Raw genomic sequence first — 17,104 nt, forward strand, 5'->3', positions numbered from 1 at the left:
AGAGAGAAGCAGCAGTGTAGCCAGGACTCCAGGAGGGGGCAGTCATGTGGAGGTTGGGGGCCAGGACTTATGCCTTGTAAAGTGCTGCCCAATGGAGCGGAGTCATGTGTGCCTTTGGGCCTGTGTTGTGGTGGGGGCAATTTGCTGTATGGGACCTAATAAAGGCCGCTGTGAGTTAGTGAAGATCTTTCATGTGAAAAGATACCTTGAGGTACGTGCTGCTAAAGCAGTTGGGTGTCTGGGACAATGTGCCTCATTCTTACTGGGTCTTTTTCACTGTGGTCAACACACATTGACCCCCAGGTGTGGGATAACCCCCACTTGGGAAGTGAGATGAGGCTGCTAGGAGACAGTGAAGGACTTCAGTGGACAATAGGACACCACTAGATTGACATTCTGGGCAGGTGGTTGTGCTGAACACGTGTGGGAGCTGTGAGAGCACACATGCTTTGAAGAAGGGCAGTGCCAGAGCAGAGGCGAGAACACCTTGTCAGTGGTCTGGAGAAGGACTGCTGTGAAGCAGCCCCAAGATGACCAATGAGTGGATCATGAAGACCAGGACTTCCTATGGTGGAGACTGCGCTGGGTGTAGCATTAGGGTACTGGCTCACAAGGCAGAGCCCTCTGAGGTGTGAACAGAGTAGAAGGAACGCCCTGCAGGGAGTGTGGACGGGCCCCCCCCCAGCTGGGAGGTGACCCAACAAGGAAGATTTCAGGACCTGTTTTGGAACCACCTTGACCTTCCTTGCAGGTGACATCCACTGCATCTTCTCTCAGGCAGTGAGCACATTCTTGCAGCCAGCAGGGCTTCCACCAGTGAGCCTGAATGACAAGAAACAAGTGAGGGCCTCAGGTCAGCCCAGAGGGACAGACAGGCAAGGACCATGTCCCCCCCCCAGTCATGCTGTCTCTTCTCTCAGGGACCTCTGGGGCAATGTCATGGCACTCTGGGCCTAATACCTGGAGTGTTTGTGCTGGATAGGCACCCTTCAGTCCGTGGGTTGGGTGCCTATCTGTCCCTGCCTCTACAGTGTGTTTAAAATGGTCACCAGCACTGTGGACCAGCTTTGTGCTTTCTGGAGGAGTGTGGCTTGGAATTGAGATGGAGTCAGCCCTGCTAGCTTTGTACACCTCTGTCGAAGTTAGAAGGATGTGCTGCAAGCCAACTAATGCTGTTCCTTTACCACCTCCCAAGGTTTGGGGACACCTCTTTACAAGAAGTGATCAATGTGGAGAGCTTGGTGCGGTTAAATTCCTACTTTGAGCAGTTCAAGGAAGTTTTGCCTGAGGACTGTAAGTATCCCTTACTCATGTGGGGTTTCACCTGCCTGAGCTCAGACTGTGTGCTTGCTGACCTTCCCAACGCTGCCCGCTTGCTCTGCTATCTCCCTCTCTATCCCTCTCTGTATATGTTGCTCATTTACACACACATGTTCAGTCACACACAGTGTCCTGTTTACTTGTTTTGACTTTGCCTTCTGGCATTCTACCCACAGAAGCTTCTCTCACACTGAAGCCCTTGCTCACCTGTCTCGTTGGTTCTTTTTTTTTTTTTTTATTATTTTTTCATTGGAAAGGCGGATATACAGAGAGGAGAAACAGAGAGGAAGATCTTCCGTCCGATGATTCACTCCCCAAGTGAGCGCAACGGGCCGATACTATGCCGATCCGAAGCCAGGAGCCTCTTCAGGGTCTCCCACGCGGGTGCAGGTTCCCAAAGCTTTGGGCCGTCCTCGACTGCTTTCCCAGGCCACAGGCAGGGAGCTGGAAGGGAAGCGGGGCTGCCGGGATTAGAACCGGCGCCCATATGGGATCCCGGGCGTGCTAGGCGAGGACCTTTAACCACTTGCGCCACCGCGCCGGGCCCCTCTCGTTGGTTCTTGATGTGGGTCTTGAATCCCACGCATCACTGACATTGACCCATGTCTCTGTGGTTGATAGCTGTCATACGGATTTTGGAGGCAGGACCCAGGGGAGTGATGTGGTGAGCTGCCCAGGCACCTCCCTGCTTGGTGCTTAGGGAGCAGATTGCTGGACAGACACCCCCGCTGGAAGTTAAGGGGCTAGGTGGCCCGTAGCAACCTGCCATCCCACAACCCAGACTTCCTGTGGTGGAACTGTCATTGCTCATAGTGAAAATACTGCAAGGAGGACACAGGGCAGCATTCATGTGTGGAATTCTTTCTGGAAGTCACCTCAGGAAATAGTCCCTGAGCACCTGTTCTGTGTAGAGTTTAGGGTAACAGAGCCCATGTGGGAGGAGACCCAGGCAGTCTCAGTGAGTTTGGAGTATCCCCTGCTTCCTTGTGCAGACACTGCCCTAGCCACTGGGGGTGTGCCACATGGGGATGAAGGTGACCAGTTCTTACCCTGGAGCTGAACTAATGCCCTCTCAACAGGGGCTCCAAAGAGGGAAGACCATGGGATTGGCAAGATAGGGGCAGGCTTCCTTTGTGCTGCAAGATGTGATATATATCCCAGAACTAAGAATGCTAGTTAGTATGTCTGTCCTGGTGTGAAAAGGCCTTGCTTGGCCCTGAAGCTTTGTGCCAGGTCATTCAGCAAATGTCATTCTCTTGGGAAACTCAGCTGTGAGGGTCTAAAGAGCTGGGCCAAGGAGGTTTGTGTTAGTTTAGTAGTGTTGAGTGGGGGAACTGTGTGGAAACAGCTGACTATTTGCCAACTCATTTAGAAAGTTTGTTGGTTGGATTGGATGAGGGACCCAGCTCCTGGCAGACAGGACGGGCCAGTGGGGCACTTGCTGAGAGGACCCTTCTTCTCAGTTCCTCAGAATAAGGAGCAGGATGAGGGAGATGGTGGGAACTGTGCAGCAGCTGCTGAAGCTGTGATGTGAACAGGCAGCCTCGGGGAGAGTGCAGATGCGTAGCCCTGAGAGGAGGTCCCTGGTAGCTGAGCTCACTGAGCAGTAAGACGAGAAGAGGCCAAAGGCAAGGAGTGGAGATGACCTTGTGCTCTGGCGGTTGGTCAGGAAGCCAGGGTTTCACAGAAAGGCCAGTGATGTAGTGTTGAGCTGGCCCAAAGGAAAGCAGGAGTGGAGGAGGTTATGAGGATGTTCATCAGCCTCAGGGATTGAACAAGGAGTCTCTGGTAAGCTCTTGGGACAGTGGCAGTGCAGTGACAAGGCAATGCTGCCTTGGTATGGCCCATGTTTGTGGAAGGGGTTGGGGGAGATTGGACACCCCCTGCAGCTGCATGGGCCATGTCGGCACTTAAAGCCCATGTGTGGGTGGGAGGGATTGGAAAAAACAGTGGTTGGAAAATGCAAGAGGTTCTGGAATGTCCAGGAGGAGAAGGGAGGTAAAGGAATGACAGAGGAAATCCTGGGATGTGGGGTCACCTGGCTTCCATCTCCCAGTAAACGAGGCTGAGCACAGATCTGGGCATCAGATACCGCTGGGGCTGTGGAGGCAGTAGCATCAATTCTGGCCACTCTGAGTGTGGCTTAGACCAGCACTGGTTCCCAGGCCCCTGGTGAGCATGCTGGGCAAGGCCCATCCAGAGCTGTGTACAAGGCTCCTTTGAGGACTCCGCCAAAGCCGTCAGTAACCCAAGTCCATTGGACCCTCACTGCCGAGGTGTCTTCATGTTCTTCAACAGTGAGCACAGCCAGGAGCAGCTGACCTGTCTTGTCCTCATCCCCCTGCCAGGCAACTCCTACCTGCTGAACCTGGGTTATCTACTCTGAACCCACAGCAGCCCTGTAAAGTGGTTGCTGCTCTCATACCCACTTGACAGATGAAGACCCAAGGCAAGAATGTTGGGCTGCCCTTTTAGCCCCAGGAAAATTGCTCATCTATGAGGCCATTTGGCTGAATACCTGCAAAGCCTGCTGAGTTGCTCAGTGGGTGGTTTTCAAACTTGGGGCTACAAGGAAGGTCATGGCCAAGCTGTCCTCAACTTTGAGTGGTCAGATCATGTCATCTCCTCCAGAGAGTGAAGACCCCTGAGCCCCTTAAGCTCCCCTCCTCACACTCCCACTGTCTCCTACAGTGAGCCCCTTCTAGGCAGGAGCCTCCTCTGTTTATTGCTGCCCTATTCCCTGTGGGCCTGGATGCGTCAGCAGCGTGGAGTCATTGGCACAAGATCCTGTGGACAACAGTGTGACATAGGTGGCAGAAACTGTGTGGTTTGGTCCCATGGTGCCGTGCACTTGGTTCAGATGTGGGGATTCAGGTGTTGTGGCTGTTTACCTTAGTCGTGACCTTGAGGCTCTTCTCTTTGTCTTTGATATTCCTGGTGTTTGAGAATCCACAGACCTCCAGGAGTGGTTGCTTTCTCTTTCTACTTTTATCCCAGGTTTCCTAGGTAAGATGATCTGACAGATCTTAGGACTCATGAAGTCCTGGAAGGGCCAGGAGACCACCACAGCGGGGGAGGGAAGTTGTCAGAGCAGGGAGACTCCTCTGCATCATCGAGAAATGTAGTTCTCCAGGTGTGGGCCCAGTCCATCTGCCTGCAGGAGGCTGTGTTTTCCGGCCTCCTCCAAGGTTTCTAGGTCACCTAATGGCCGACGGACTTCTACAGGCATCCCGGACTAAGGGTTTGGAGACCAAATGGAGCTCCTACACTCCCTCCTAAGTCATTCTTTGGGAGGGGGTGGGAGATGTGGTGTGTACAGGAAATTCCTGGGTGACTTGGTATCCACACCTGAGCCCTTTGGAATCACTGAAAACATAAAACGACTGCCTGACAAAGGTGAAAGTGGAGAAGCAGTCAACCCACTGGGTAGCCATGTCCAACCCCTCAACTTCAGCTGCCAGCTTCTTCCCCAGTGACTTCTGCAAGTGGCCTCCCACTGTTGGGTGCCATGTTCCTGCATGCAGCCCCCACTCCCAGAGACTTCTGTCCTCCTCCAGGTCTACCTCGGTCTCGGAGTCAGACCTGCCTGCCAGAGCTGCTGCGGTTCCTAGGTCAGAATGTGCACGCCCGGAAGAACAAGAACGTGGACATCCTGTGGCAAGCTGCTGAGGTACTCACTGTCAGGGAAACATATCACTGTGCTTGCTGCCAGAAGTCATGGCGCAATACCAAGCAAGTGGCTCCTGTGTGTTTGCATGAGGGCATCAGGCCAAGGCAGTGTGTTCCATGACCCAGGGAGGGACTTGGTATTGCCCAGGACGTTCAGGGACGCCTGAGCTCTTGACATGGCTTTCACTCACACAGGCCTGCACAATCAGTACTGACCAATGTTCACTGCCTGCTATGCCTTCCACCAAGTCAGGGGAGACTGTAATGACCAGTCTTTGTCCTACATGCAGTTCTGCTGTCTCTTCCCTAAGAACTTACACTATTGTAAAGTTTTTCTCAGAACTTTCCCTGTCAGAGTCTCAGTTGCTACCCCAAGGCTGTTGTCCAAGCAATGTTATGGCAAGTCACTTAGTCATCTCTGATGAAGAGATGAGCTTAGTTCATGTCCATGGCAGCCTGATCAGCCTAGCATCAGGCTCGGGGCCCGGGACACAGGGTGTACCTCCCCACCACCTCCCAACCACCATTTGCTCCCTACTGGGACCTGGGGAGCAGAGAAAGACAGATGAGGCATGAGTCAGTACTGCTCTGCGCCTGTGCAGGGCCTTCCCCCCGCAGTTTCCAGAGCGATTCACCCTCTGTCTTGTCAGGAAAGCACCTTGGTCTGCATAGCAGTGGGTGGTTGCAGCTGGTCCCTGTACAGGGCAGCCACTTGAAACTGTTTCTTAGACTCTGTATTTGAGAGCCCCTCTTTGTCAATGTGCAACCTGGTTTTTATTTCCTGTTGGTCATGGCTACTAGGAACTCTGTTGAATGATATCTCAAAGCATGTGAAGCTGCCGCCCCTCCATGGAATCCCCCTTCCTAAGCATAGTCTGTTTTCGTGTTGGCAGATCTGCCGCCGCCTTAATGGGGTCCGGTTCACCAGCTGCAAGAGTGCCAAGGACCGCACGGCCATGTCGGTGACACTGGAGCAGTGCCTGATCCTGCAGCACGAGCACGGCATGGCCCCACAGGTCTTCACACAGGCCCTGGAGTGCATGCGCAGGTGAGTGCTGCTGCCCAGCTGCTGCCAGCCTGCCTGGCCGCCGTGTAAACTGCAGATGAGAGCCGGTGCCCCTTGCCCACCGAGCAGCCTCCCTGCTTGAGGTCACTGACGCCAGCTGTCATGCTCAGGTTTGACAGCTCGTCAAGCCACTGGCTGTCAAATTCCGAGAATGTCCTCTTTGTAAGGCAGTGAGGGGAAGAGCTGGCAGTCCTTTTGAGCAGGACAGCGCTTCAGACCGGTGGAGGGTGGGAAGGCCCAGGGTCAGGCAGTGAGGCAGGGAGGTTGGATGCAGTGTGGGAAGAATCCCTGGGCCACCCTGCAGATGGGACCAAGGGCCAGTATGTTCTCAGCAGGCACCTGCTGTTTCCATGGTGTGTGTTTGTACATTTCCAAAGTTGCCGCGTCTGCAGGTTGCACTGGTTTGCTCTGCTTCCTCTCCAGCAGCTGACACAGTTTGCTTTCATGAGCAAAGTGTCCAGTGAGTGTCTTTATGGCGATAGTTGTCGGTGTGCCCTGACGACCTCACCCTAACTGGTGTTCTGATTCCGAGGCAGCAGGCGTGTTTGCAGAATGAACCCCGAGCGCAGACTGTCCACTGTTTCTGATGCCTTGTTTCAAGCACTGCTGGGCAGCCCCACCTCACATACCGAAAGAAAGGATAAGAAACCTGGTCTTCCCCTACCCCTTTGATGTAGTCACCAATGCTGTTCAAGTCTCGTTTCCAACAGTCACTTCTACTGAATGTTCTGTGTCATTTGTCCTCTCACCAAATTCTTTAAAGTGTTCAATTCTCTTATCCTTTCTGTATGTTTCTGCTGTTTGGCCTTCTCACAGCAATGCTCAGGAGTGGTGCGTGAGCTCCTGCCTCTTGATCAAATGCAGTTTGTAAAACAGAAGTGTTCAGTCACTGTTTTGTCTTGGCACGTTTCATCCAAACCTCTGTTGTTGAAAGTCCACTGTCCCTCGGCTGCTAGCCTCAGGGTAGCAATGGAGACTCTGGAACATTTTCTTTGGGGGACTGGCTTTTTTAGTTGCTTTTATTTTTGTTTGTTTTAATTATGTTGGCCAAGGGCCTGCCTTTAGGTGCCTTGGTACCCTTAGGCTCAAACATCTGGGACTCCCTTGGCTGTGCTCAGGTGAGCTTCTGTTCTCTGGCCCTGAAGAAACAGGAGTGAAAAGCCAGGGATTCCTGGGACTATGGGAGCATAGGTCAGAAGCAGGTTCAGCACGGCAAGGCCCCAGGTTGGACGTGCACCTGGTAAAAGAATACTGTTTAGTTCTTGGGCTCTTGAGCAGATTCAGCAAAAATCAGAGTGCTTGTCAGCACAAAGCCACGAGGAGACCCAGGAGAGAGATGCCTAGTGCAGCCACAGGGCCTGGCCCTGAGCGCAGAACCTGTGGACCACCCTGTGGGACAGCTTGGGGATGTGTGCATGGATCCCACATGGGTGCAAGACGCCTCATACAGCCATGACCATTAAAAGCACGAGACACTCCAACTTGCAGTTGCATGAGTGATGCATTCTCCTCATAGGAAAAATAGAAGTTGTAGATAAGTCTGTGAAGACATCATACACACTCTTACACACAGATCCTGCAGAGCTTGGCCTGTCATCGGATTGCACGTCCAGAGGGATGTGAGTGTGGCTAGCCCACGTACTTGTTAACCAGTCCTTGAATTGCACACAAGATAAAACCGCACTAACACACAGGCAGTCAAATGCACAATTCCATCTGTGATTTTAACCATCTGGTTTTGGTTTAATTTAAATATCCTGTGGGCCCCTTTTTCATGTAAGTAAGTATAGATTTTCACTTTGAGCACACCTTAATCTATCTAATTTACTGTCATTGAGCATTTTGATCCAGGATGCAGCAAGTGTCCTTTCATATCCTCCTATCCACATTTGCCAGATTGATGCCTCCACACAGCAGTATTTGGGGCTGTGACCACAGGCATTTGTTCTAAGATGATGCTCTAACTCTGACTTCCATGTTTCCTGGACTGTCCCATGAGGAGAAGACTCACCTCTGCACAGTTGACTGCAGGCCTGAGGCGGCCAGGTTCCCCTGGTTGCCCTGGCTCCCAGGTTCCCAGGTTCCCAGGTACCCTTGGCTATAGCGTGACCAGCACCTCCAGATCTGCTGAGCACCCTGAGGAGGCAGGACTAGATCTGGACCGTGCCCTTGCATGGAGGAGTATGCACCAGTTCTCTGGCTTTCTTGCTTGCCTCAGATGGAAGTCGAGCATGCAGGACAGTGGCAGCAGTTGAAGGGTGAAGCTGAGACCCAGGCTGTCTTTATCCTGGGGGTCCAGGGTGAGCAATGGCCAGTGCTGTGCAGTGAACATTCGCCAACGAGCCCAATCCACAAGGTCCTGATCTGTGGTGTTTGCCAGTTTCCCACTGGGCCATTTTAAACTCCTAGGGTGGCACTAACTGAACATGGAGTTGGGGAGAAATTTGCCTGTTCAACTTCTCCATGCCATGTGAGCCGACATAGCTCCTTTTTGGAGGTATCCTCTGTCCCCAGGCAAGGGGTTGAGTCCTGCATACTGGGGTCTTCCTGAGTAGCTGCAGTGACTAGCAGCCTACTCTGGCGGAGAATGTGACAGACAGGGCTTGTTAGCTTGGAGAGTAGCCCTGATGAGAGCAGCATATTCCTGCAGGGCCAGTCCTGGGCGTCCCGGTCCTCCTGGGAAAACTGAAGTGGGGAAGGATTCTAGATACTGATCCCATACTTTAAAGACATATAAAGTAGCACCAAATGGAGGCAGGAGACCCCCGATTTCCCATTCTGGACTTGATTGGATTCTATTTTGCGGGATCCACTTGTAGAACTAATTGGCAATATTGGAGCCACCATTGCTCATAGCCCTGACACTGCTTAACCTGAGACCCCCAGTGGGTGTGGAAGAACTAAGTGTGGTTTAAATACAAGGTTCTTGTTTGTGTGGTCATCAAGAGGCAGCTTTGATCAAACCTGCTGCACCCCACACCGGCATCTGTGAGAAGGCCAAACCTCATGGTTCTTCATGTTCAGCTTGCATCTCTGAATCCCCGTCCGCAGCATGTGGGAGCATGGCAGGCAGCATGGAGCTGTGCTTGGCCAGCCGAGAGGGTGAACATGGAAAACCATCCATTCAACCTACACGTGTTTATTTTCAGTGGACTGCAGTATTTTTCCTTATTTTCACTTCTCTTTCTCTCCCTTTTTTTCCTGTGACTGTGCTGGTTTTGTTTGGTGTTCTTTTTACCTCCCTTTGTTTTGTTTTGTTTTGTTTCTGCTCTGGCTCTCTTTCTTTTTTTCTTTTTTTTTTTTTTTAACCTTACCTTTTGGTTCTCTTTTTCCATACTTTTTGATGAAATCCACTGCATGTCTTTTTTCCCCTTCCTCTTTATTTTCTTTCCTTTCCTTCTTTTCTTTTTTTCTTTTCCTTTCTCCCAACCTTTTTCCTTTTCACAGCATTGGAACACGGGAGGTAGTCACCCAGAAGAACTTGAGCGGTCTGGTGCCCATCCGAGACTTAAGGCTAGACCCAAGCCTCCTCTGTTCCCTCCCGTTACTAGCTCTGAGCCCCAATTTACTAATTGTGTGGCTCTTCCTGAGCATAGCGTACCTGGTGACCAAATTGCGTTGCAAATGAATATATCACTATGAGAAATTTAAAGTGCCCAAGCATGCCCAGCCACCGCGTACCTAACTGGACAGAAGGAAGGTGTCAAGGCGTGGTCTGCCAAGAAATCTCTCATGCCTTACAGTTTGATGTTTGGTTCCTCTGAACTGTGAACACCTGCCAATTTTTTTCACCAAGAAGACTTGTTCATTTCAGTCCTATAGCGGCTTCAGCGTGTGTAACCTTCTTACAGCGCCCTGTTATACCGCATTGTTCTGCTGGCCTGGAATTACTTGTATTACATCTCTTAGCTTTCTGATGTAAAACTATTTAATTACCTGTATATCTCATGTTCCCTGTCCCCAAGAGAAAGGAATTCTGTTAGACAAGAGTTTGTATATTCGATACTGTTCTAAGCGTGCTACGAACCTCTCCTGTCCTTTTGAAGAAAAATGAATAGACAAAGGTAGATAAGCCTATTGAATAGGACAGACACTTCCTGCTTTCATTTCAAAGCATGGCCCCTGGACAACAGTGGCAAGCAATCTGCAAAATCCTGACATTTCTTTGCCCCAGTTCATTCTTTCCATCTGGGGATGACACAGAACTGGGACACAACAGCCCTGTGACACAACCCAGTTTGGTCAGGCACATAACAATAACTTCCTGCATATGACTTCTGACTTAACTCTTTAAGGATCATTAAATGGAGTCAAGACACTAATGCCCATATGTAGCAAAAGTCTGTTGAAGTTATTTATATTAATTTTTCTTGAAATGGTATTTTTCACTTAAGGACATATATCTTTTATTCCAGATTAAAGTTCAGACATCCTCTCTCTCTTGTTAAATAAAGGAAGCAATCAAACCAAAAAATCAATAAAAATGACCAAAAAGTGAGGCTTAACTTTTGAACAATTGTGGCAAATAGAAATATGAGAGAAGGGGTTGCTGTGGCTACCACTCTGGATTTTAACCTGTTAATGGCCTTAAAAGGAGATGCCTTGTATAACCCTAACATTCACGTGTGCCAGAAAGTAATTGTATACCCAGAGAGGCAACTGAATAAGCCGGGGCACATTCCATACTGCCTATCTAACATATAGTGGCTTCTCTACTTGCCAGTGCATACTGTTTTGTGCTTCGAGTTTCCGCCTCCAACTGATTCCCCAAGCACCATTTGCTGATGTGTTTTTCTCTCTGCCAGTCTAGAGAAGCTAGTGTAAGTTTAGAGGAGTCAGCTCTTGCAGCATGTTGACCCCAAGCATGCACCTGAGACCAGGCCACCGTCAGATGTGACCTCTGCATCCTGTCTCTAAGACTCCTTGATTGGGTCTCAGTTCAGAGTTGAAAGTGTAGAAATCCCAGAATCAACTAACAAATGTCAGATTCTAAATTAAGCAGTATAATACCATCCTCTTCATGCCCCAGAGCTGCCTTCTTTCTAGATCCCCTGAGGGTCACTTTTGGGTCGCCTTTACAGGCGCGTCCTCCTATTCCTCCTAGAGTCACAGAGGTGGCTGTGCCTTGAACCAGTCCGTGGTCGCCTTTGTAGAATTTCTGTCTGCATGCCAGCTGCTTGGAGGTGGTGTGGTAGCAACATGACACTGGTTTTTGCCAGCCTGTCTTTGTAAGGTACATTCACCACCTGCCCTTTCCCACCTGCAGGTGCCCACTGCAGCTCTCTGAAATGACTGTGGCTTTATTTAAAGGTGGGAAACTCACTTTCCGGCTCCTGCTCCAGATAAGGAAGGGGATGCCAGAGGCAGAGGCCCGGCATGAACCCTCCTCCATAGTGGAGCTGGAGGCCAGACAGAAGCCCTGTGTGCGTGAGGGAGGCCTTGTGACTGCAGTGGCATGCCTCCTTCCACCAGGGCCCACAGTGCTCAGCAGCGTGCTCCAGGGGCTCCTTCCAGGACCACACATACGGCTAGGGCGAGTTGTGGCCAGGCAGGCCCCAGGGGGCTTCTAGGACACCACAGCGTGATCCTCGGCTACTCCGATGCCACTGCACCTTCCTGTCCTGTGGAAGCTTGGCTGCAAGCTTGAGAGAGAGGCAGGGTACACAGGAGAGGGGATGGTCTTTTTTATCTTGTCCTACAGGAGCTGGAACATGAGCAGCACCCTGCATTCTGCCTGCATGCTACAGGTGGGGAGAGCCTGGAATCTTTTCTTTCCTCTCCCTCTAAGATGGCTGAGTGGAGAAACTCAAGTATGCCCACTCTTTTGCTCATGACTGCAGGCCAGATACATAATTGGAAGTCATATCTGCTTTACCGAGAAGAAGGGTGGAATAGAATGGAGAAATGATTCAAGCCAAGAGGGACAGGCTGGCATTGTGGCACAGTGGGATAAGCCACTACCACTTGTGACACCAGCATCCCATATCAGAGTGCTGCTTTAATTCCAGGCCACTCTTGTCTCTGGTCCAACTTCCTGCTAACACACCTGGGAAGGCAGGAAAGGATGGTCCAAGTGCTTGAATCTCTGCCTGCTACCCATATGGACAAGAGGATGGAATTCCTGGCTCCTGGCTTCAGCTTGGCCCACACTTTGCTGTTGCAGCCATTTGCAGAATGAACCAGCAGATGAAAGATAGCATGTATACTCTCTCTCACTCTCTTTGCCACTCTGCATTTCAAATCAAATGAGTCTTGGAAAAGGGTGTGGAGGTCACTGACATTTGGTACTGGCTCTAGGTTGCTTATGAGTAATGCTGATGCTGAGGCACTGTCAATGTCAGCACCCCCCACCTGAGTACCCCATGTTAAATCAGTTTCTGAAGTTAGGGAAGCCACACCCAAGGAGTGATTCTCTGGCTGCATTATTGCTCAGCTCATGTGACAGTCACTGTTGAGCAACAGTGTAATGGCCCAGTCACCCTGCCTGCAGTGATTGGGGTCACAGCGGCTGCCTGGGGCTGCCAAGGGCCCGCAGGCAGAAGCTTTCCCATGAGCTGCAAGTAGAAGATCCTAACTGGAAAAGGAAAACCAGAACCAGTGGCTTCCCTGAATCACTTGTCAGTTGGGGTTTCTATTTTAACTTTCATCTCCAAAATGGATATTCTTGAAAATGAACATTTTATTTTATAACAAATAATCATATAGCATCAAAACTATTGGCTGCTGTTGGCCAAATCTCTCCAGGACTTCCTCTTCACTGGCTCCTAAAAATAATACAGCCAGTTGCAATGGGAAATGCCAGTCCCCACAGCACCCCTGGCCACCTCCGCACGTCGTCCCTCCAGTCTCACTGGCCACCCTGGCAGCCCTGCAGGATGTGTGACTAGAGTGTCTGTGTGGGGAGTGTCAGCCACAGCAGCCAGGTTGTGTCAGTGCGAACATTTGATTCCGAAGTTCAGCTTAGCTTCAAAACTAGGTTGAAACGAAGATGTTTCCTTTGAATTCTGTATCTGAGGTGTTCAGCCAGCTCCCCCAGGTGTCAGTCCCTTCATGTGTCAAAGAAGAGAATGTGAAAGTGCACAGGCGACCTTTCCTGCTCTTCAAAGCACACAGGCATGGCTGGTGGCAGGTGGTCCTTGAGACGTGTGCATTTCCTTGTATGTGGAGAAGCCATATCTATTTCACTTGTGAACTAATCCGTAAATGGAAGAACTTCCAAAGATCACAGGCAAGGAACTGTGCATGCAAACCTCTCGTTTCTGCTCTAAATAGAATCACATTTGTATCTAATTACCGATCAGTGTTAGACACAACCAATTGTCATGTACCGAAGGGACCTGGCTCGCAGGGCCTGTGTCCAGCTCAGGTGGTAGGCAGCTTTCTGCAGGCTGCCACTGTGTCACAGGAAAGCCTGTCTGAGTTACTGCGTTCATGAACACAATCAGGTAGATATTTTTGTAAAATACCTGAGCTCATCTTTTGGATAAAAATGACTGTCTTACTAAAAAATAACCTGAAGTCTTGATAACGAGATTGTCATTTTCACTTGAAAAGGCTTGAGCATCTGCCACTATTTTTTTTAGATGCATGCATGATGGTCTTCATACAGTTGAACATATTTTTTTAAGATCACTGTTTCTTGATAACTACAAAATTTACATATATTTGGGGGGTTTTGTACTAAATTTGATAACTAGCCTAGTCTGAGAGTATTAAATAAGAAAAATTAAGTCAAGCCGTGCTGTCGGAAGTCGTTTACATTCACAACTGCTGCTGCTGTTCTGTTGCTATCTATCCCCACCATGCCCCCCAGACCCCTGTTCACTGAAAACAAGAGGCCTGCCTGCCTCATCCCCTCGTTCGCATTTATTTTTACCCACTGGGTTGACAGGAAAACCCTCCATCACATGTCCTTGGTGGGCATGATGCTGGTGGCCAGTTCCAAGAATGACAACAGCGAGGGCAGCCTGCCTGGAGAGACGTGGCTGGCGACCACTTGGAGGCCGCCATCCCCAGCCCTGGCAGTTCAGCACACACTAAGCACCAGAGCGGCTGTGCCCTGGGTGGAGCCCGCGGGCTGGAAGAGCCGCCTCAGCCGAGGGCTGTGCTCATGATAGGCCAGTCCTGACTCTGCTGTGGCTGTTTTCCTGGCGTAGAAAGACACAGTTCTATTAAGGAGCCCTCATCTCTCTTCCCACCTCATTTGCTATGTCCCCAATCCATTGTGCCCCAAATGGGGACAGACTCTCAGACAGCCAGAAGTGAGGTGAGGTGCAGGGAGTTGGGGAGCAAAAGGCGAGCTCCACTTGGGAACTGCACACATCCCATCCAGCAACTGCGTGCCTGTGAGCCTCACCTGCCTCGACCAGAAGCCCACCACCATCCTTTGTGTGTATTCACTGTTAATAAGTTTGGCACTCATCTGAAACAATCAGCTCCCTCCTTTTTTTTTTTAATGCTATGAAAATAATCAGTTCATTTCATCTTAGTTTAAGTCTTTTTTCTTTTTTCTTTTTTTACTGCTGTCATTTCTTGTGCTTGTTTTTTTCCCCAGTGAGGGTTGTCGAAGAGAAAATACAATGAAGAATGTTGGAAGTCGCAAATATGCGTTTAATTCCCTGCAGCTGAAGGCTTTCCCCAAGCATTACAGACCTCCCGAAGGGACTTACGGCAAGGTTGAGACTTGAACACACGCTGTCCTCTCATTAGCGGTTCCATAACACACGTGGGTACCCTCTAGGGTCAGACACGAATTCTTCAAGAAGACCCGAAGGATCGGTTTCTATTTTTGTGTGTGTGTGTGTTTTTGTTTTTTTTTTTTTCTTTCTTTTTTAAATCTTTCACCGAAGAGTTTCTGGCGCATGTCTGTTTTCCTTTTTCATTGGCATCAATTGGAGGTCATGTGTGGCTCAGTAGCATGGCCAGAGACAACTACTCATTGAAGTAGCCTTCAGTGGTAGCCCCAGGTGTGAAGTGAGCTGCCGAGCCAGGCTAGCGGTGTCTGAAATGCTACAAGACTGTTTCAGATGTCTCCCTAGGAACTGCTCACCCACCTCATTTTTCTACTTGAGTCACCCAGAAGTGAGCATCAAGTTGCAATCTGCTTTTTACAAACCCGAATGTAAAACAGCCCATACTCTTGTAAGGGATTGCAGACCATTCAGTGGCAGCCACTGGTGTGTAGGGGGAGGTGGAGAGTAAGTGACCATGGTGACCTGCTCTGTCCACACTCTGAGAAGTGGGAAGTGGAAGGGAAGGTGGAGGAGCGAGTTGAGGTGAGATTTGATTAGAAGGAACCCGGCCAGTGACCAGGCCTCTTTCCGTCCTTAGGAGCTACATAGCAGAGTGTCTCCTTGTGACAGAGTGGCAGCCTGGGCACAGGCAGCTCGCTCCTCCAAGCTCCAGGGCTGTGTCCCACCCCATCCCCAGGACACGCGTTCCCTTCTGTAGACGTTGAGTTACGTCACTCAAGGCACCTCAGATGTGGCCTATGTAATGTCTGAGGGACGCCACTCTAGTGGCGAATTCCTAACTGTAGAGCTGCTGGGAACTTTGGTATACCCAGAGTGTTCTTTTGCAGGATCTCCAGTATATATTCATCTAAAACACAGTACAATCATGTCTGGATGTCTGATGGAAGTATCTTCTTTTTAGGTTTGCAAAATTGTGATTTGTTGCTTTGTTCTGTAAGACAACTGTTGAGAAACATTTAAAATGATCTCAGATGAGCTTGTTGAAGGGATTTCTCTAGGTCATAAAACTGAGGAAATTTGTGGGAAATCATGTCTGGTCACCTTTCCTGAGATGCTGATGAGTCTCCTGTGCACCTAGCAGAGCCCGATTCTGTTTGTCATGATGACGTTTACATGTTCTTCATGAGGCTGTGAAAGCAGCAGATGGTGGCCTACATCCACGTGGCTCACCCCAGTGATGTTTATAAACCTGTTGGCAGTTCTTGCAGCTGAAAAATCCAGATACTTTGAGCTCCTTCATAAACGTGCAAAGAACTTGAGCGTGGGATACTGGGATGCAGGCAGGACTGCTCCCGAGCTGGAGCACAGAAGGGCTGGCCATCACATGCCATGGGGATGGGTGATCTTCCTCCTGTTCAGAGCCTGTCTCCAGCTGCCCACAGGGGAGCACACAACAACAGCTGGGGAGGGGCTTTCACAAGGCTGCCCTCAGAGTGGGATGCACTGTGTAGGGGCCCGTCTGCCTGCTGCACAGGCGGCTGCAACTGGCGCCAACACTGCCTGCTCTTAGGGGAGGCCAGCTTGCTTCCGGTGTGGCCCAGTTAGCCTTTCTCGTCACACAGTTTCATGGGATTTGTACGTTTTTGTGGCATCTTTTCTTATTCTACCATCCCTACCATTTTTAAAAGATTTCTCTTAAAATGTTATCCATATTTGTTTCCAGATATTTTTTTTCATTTATTTGAATTACATTAAATATTTGCAGCCTATGAAAGGGAGTAGAACGGATGTTGGGGTACCTCCCCAGCCGTTGGGCGTGTGCTACCTTTGGGCAGGCTATTTCCCCCCTTTGGCTCTCAGTCGTGGATCACGGTAGGATGCCAAGGCTTGGCTTCCAGTGTTCTCTCTGAAGGCACCTGTTGGCTTGGCATTCCCAGGCCAGCGGCCAAGGGCACAGCCAGTGGCTCAGGCTCCTCCTCCATGAGGGAGCCAGAGCTGGCAGCTGCAGAGGGATGCAGTTTTCTAGTCCTGTAAAACCCAGTTTCCATCCCTCGCATCCCTGCAGCACGGTGTAAAAAAACGTGGCGGGCAGTGGGGGCCACGGCACAGCTACCTTCGGTCTCTAAAGATGTAAATGTGCTGTGTCGTCTGACTCAGTGCAGACACGACTATCTGCCAGGCTTAGTGCATACAAATACCTTTATTTATTTGTTCTGGGCAGTATTAATATATAAATATATATATACAATCACATAGCTACTGTTTTATATATTCTTAGCTCATTCAAAGCCATGTATGCTGTAAATGTGCTAGTCTCTAGAATGACAAATAATAAAATAACTGACAACAACCCTGA

The 17,104-nt window shown here is 50.1% G+C and overlaps 1 protein-coding gene across 7 annotated transcripts in view; it reads left to right on the forward strand.

Moving 5' to 3' along the window:
• The window catches only part of INPP4A (inositol polyphosphate-4-phosphatase type I A), a 147,843-nt gene extending 130,739 nt beyond the window's left edge, over positions 1 to 17,104 (forward strand). For all 7 annotated transcript variants that reach the window (XM_040993762.1, XM_040993765.1, XM_040993763.1 and 4 more), the window contains 4 exons: positions 1,196 to 1,293; positions 4,878 to 4,990; positions 5,883 to 6,037; positions 14,610 to 17,104. In XM_040993762.1, coding sequence (XP_040849696.1) covers positions 1,196 to 1,293; positions 4,878 to 4,990; positions 5,883 to 6,037; positions 14,610 to 14,742 — 499 coding nt within the window. In that variant the 3' untranslated portion in view covers positions 14,743 to 17,104. The remainder of the gene's footprint in view (positions 1 to 1,195; positions 1,294 to 4,877; positions 4,991 to 5,882; positions 6,038 to 14,609) is intronic.

Source organism: Ochotona curzoniae, unplaced genomic scaffold (genome assembly GCF_017591425.1).
Source record: "Ochotona curzoniae isolate NIBS_2020 unplaced genomic scaffold, NIBS_Ocur_1.0 contig_883, whole genome shotgun sequence".
NCBI classification, from domain to species: Eukaryota; Metazoa; Chordata; class Mammalia; order Lagomorpha; family Ochotonidae; genus Ochotona; species Ochotona curzoniae.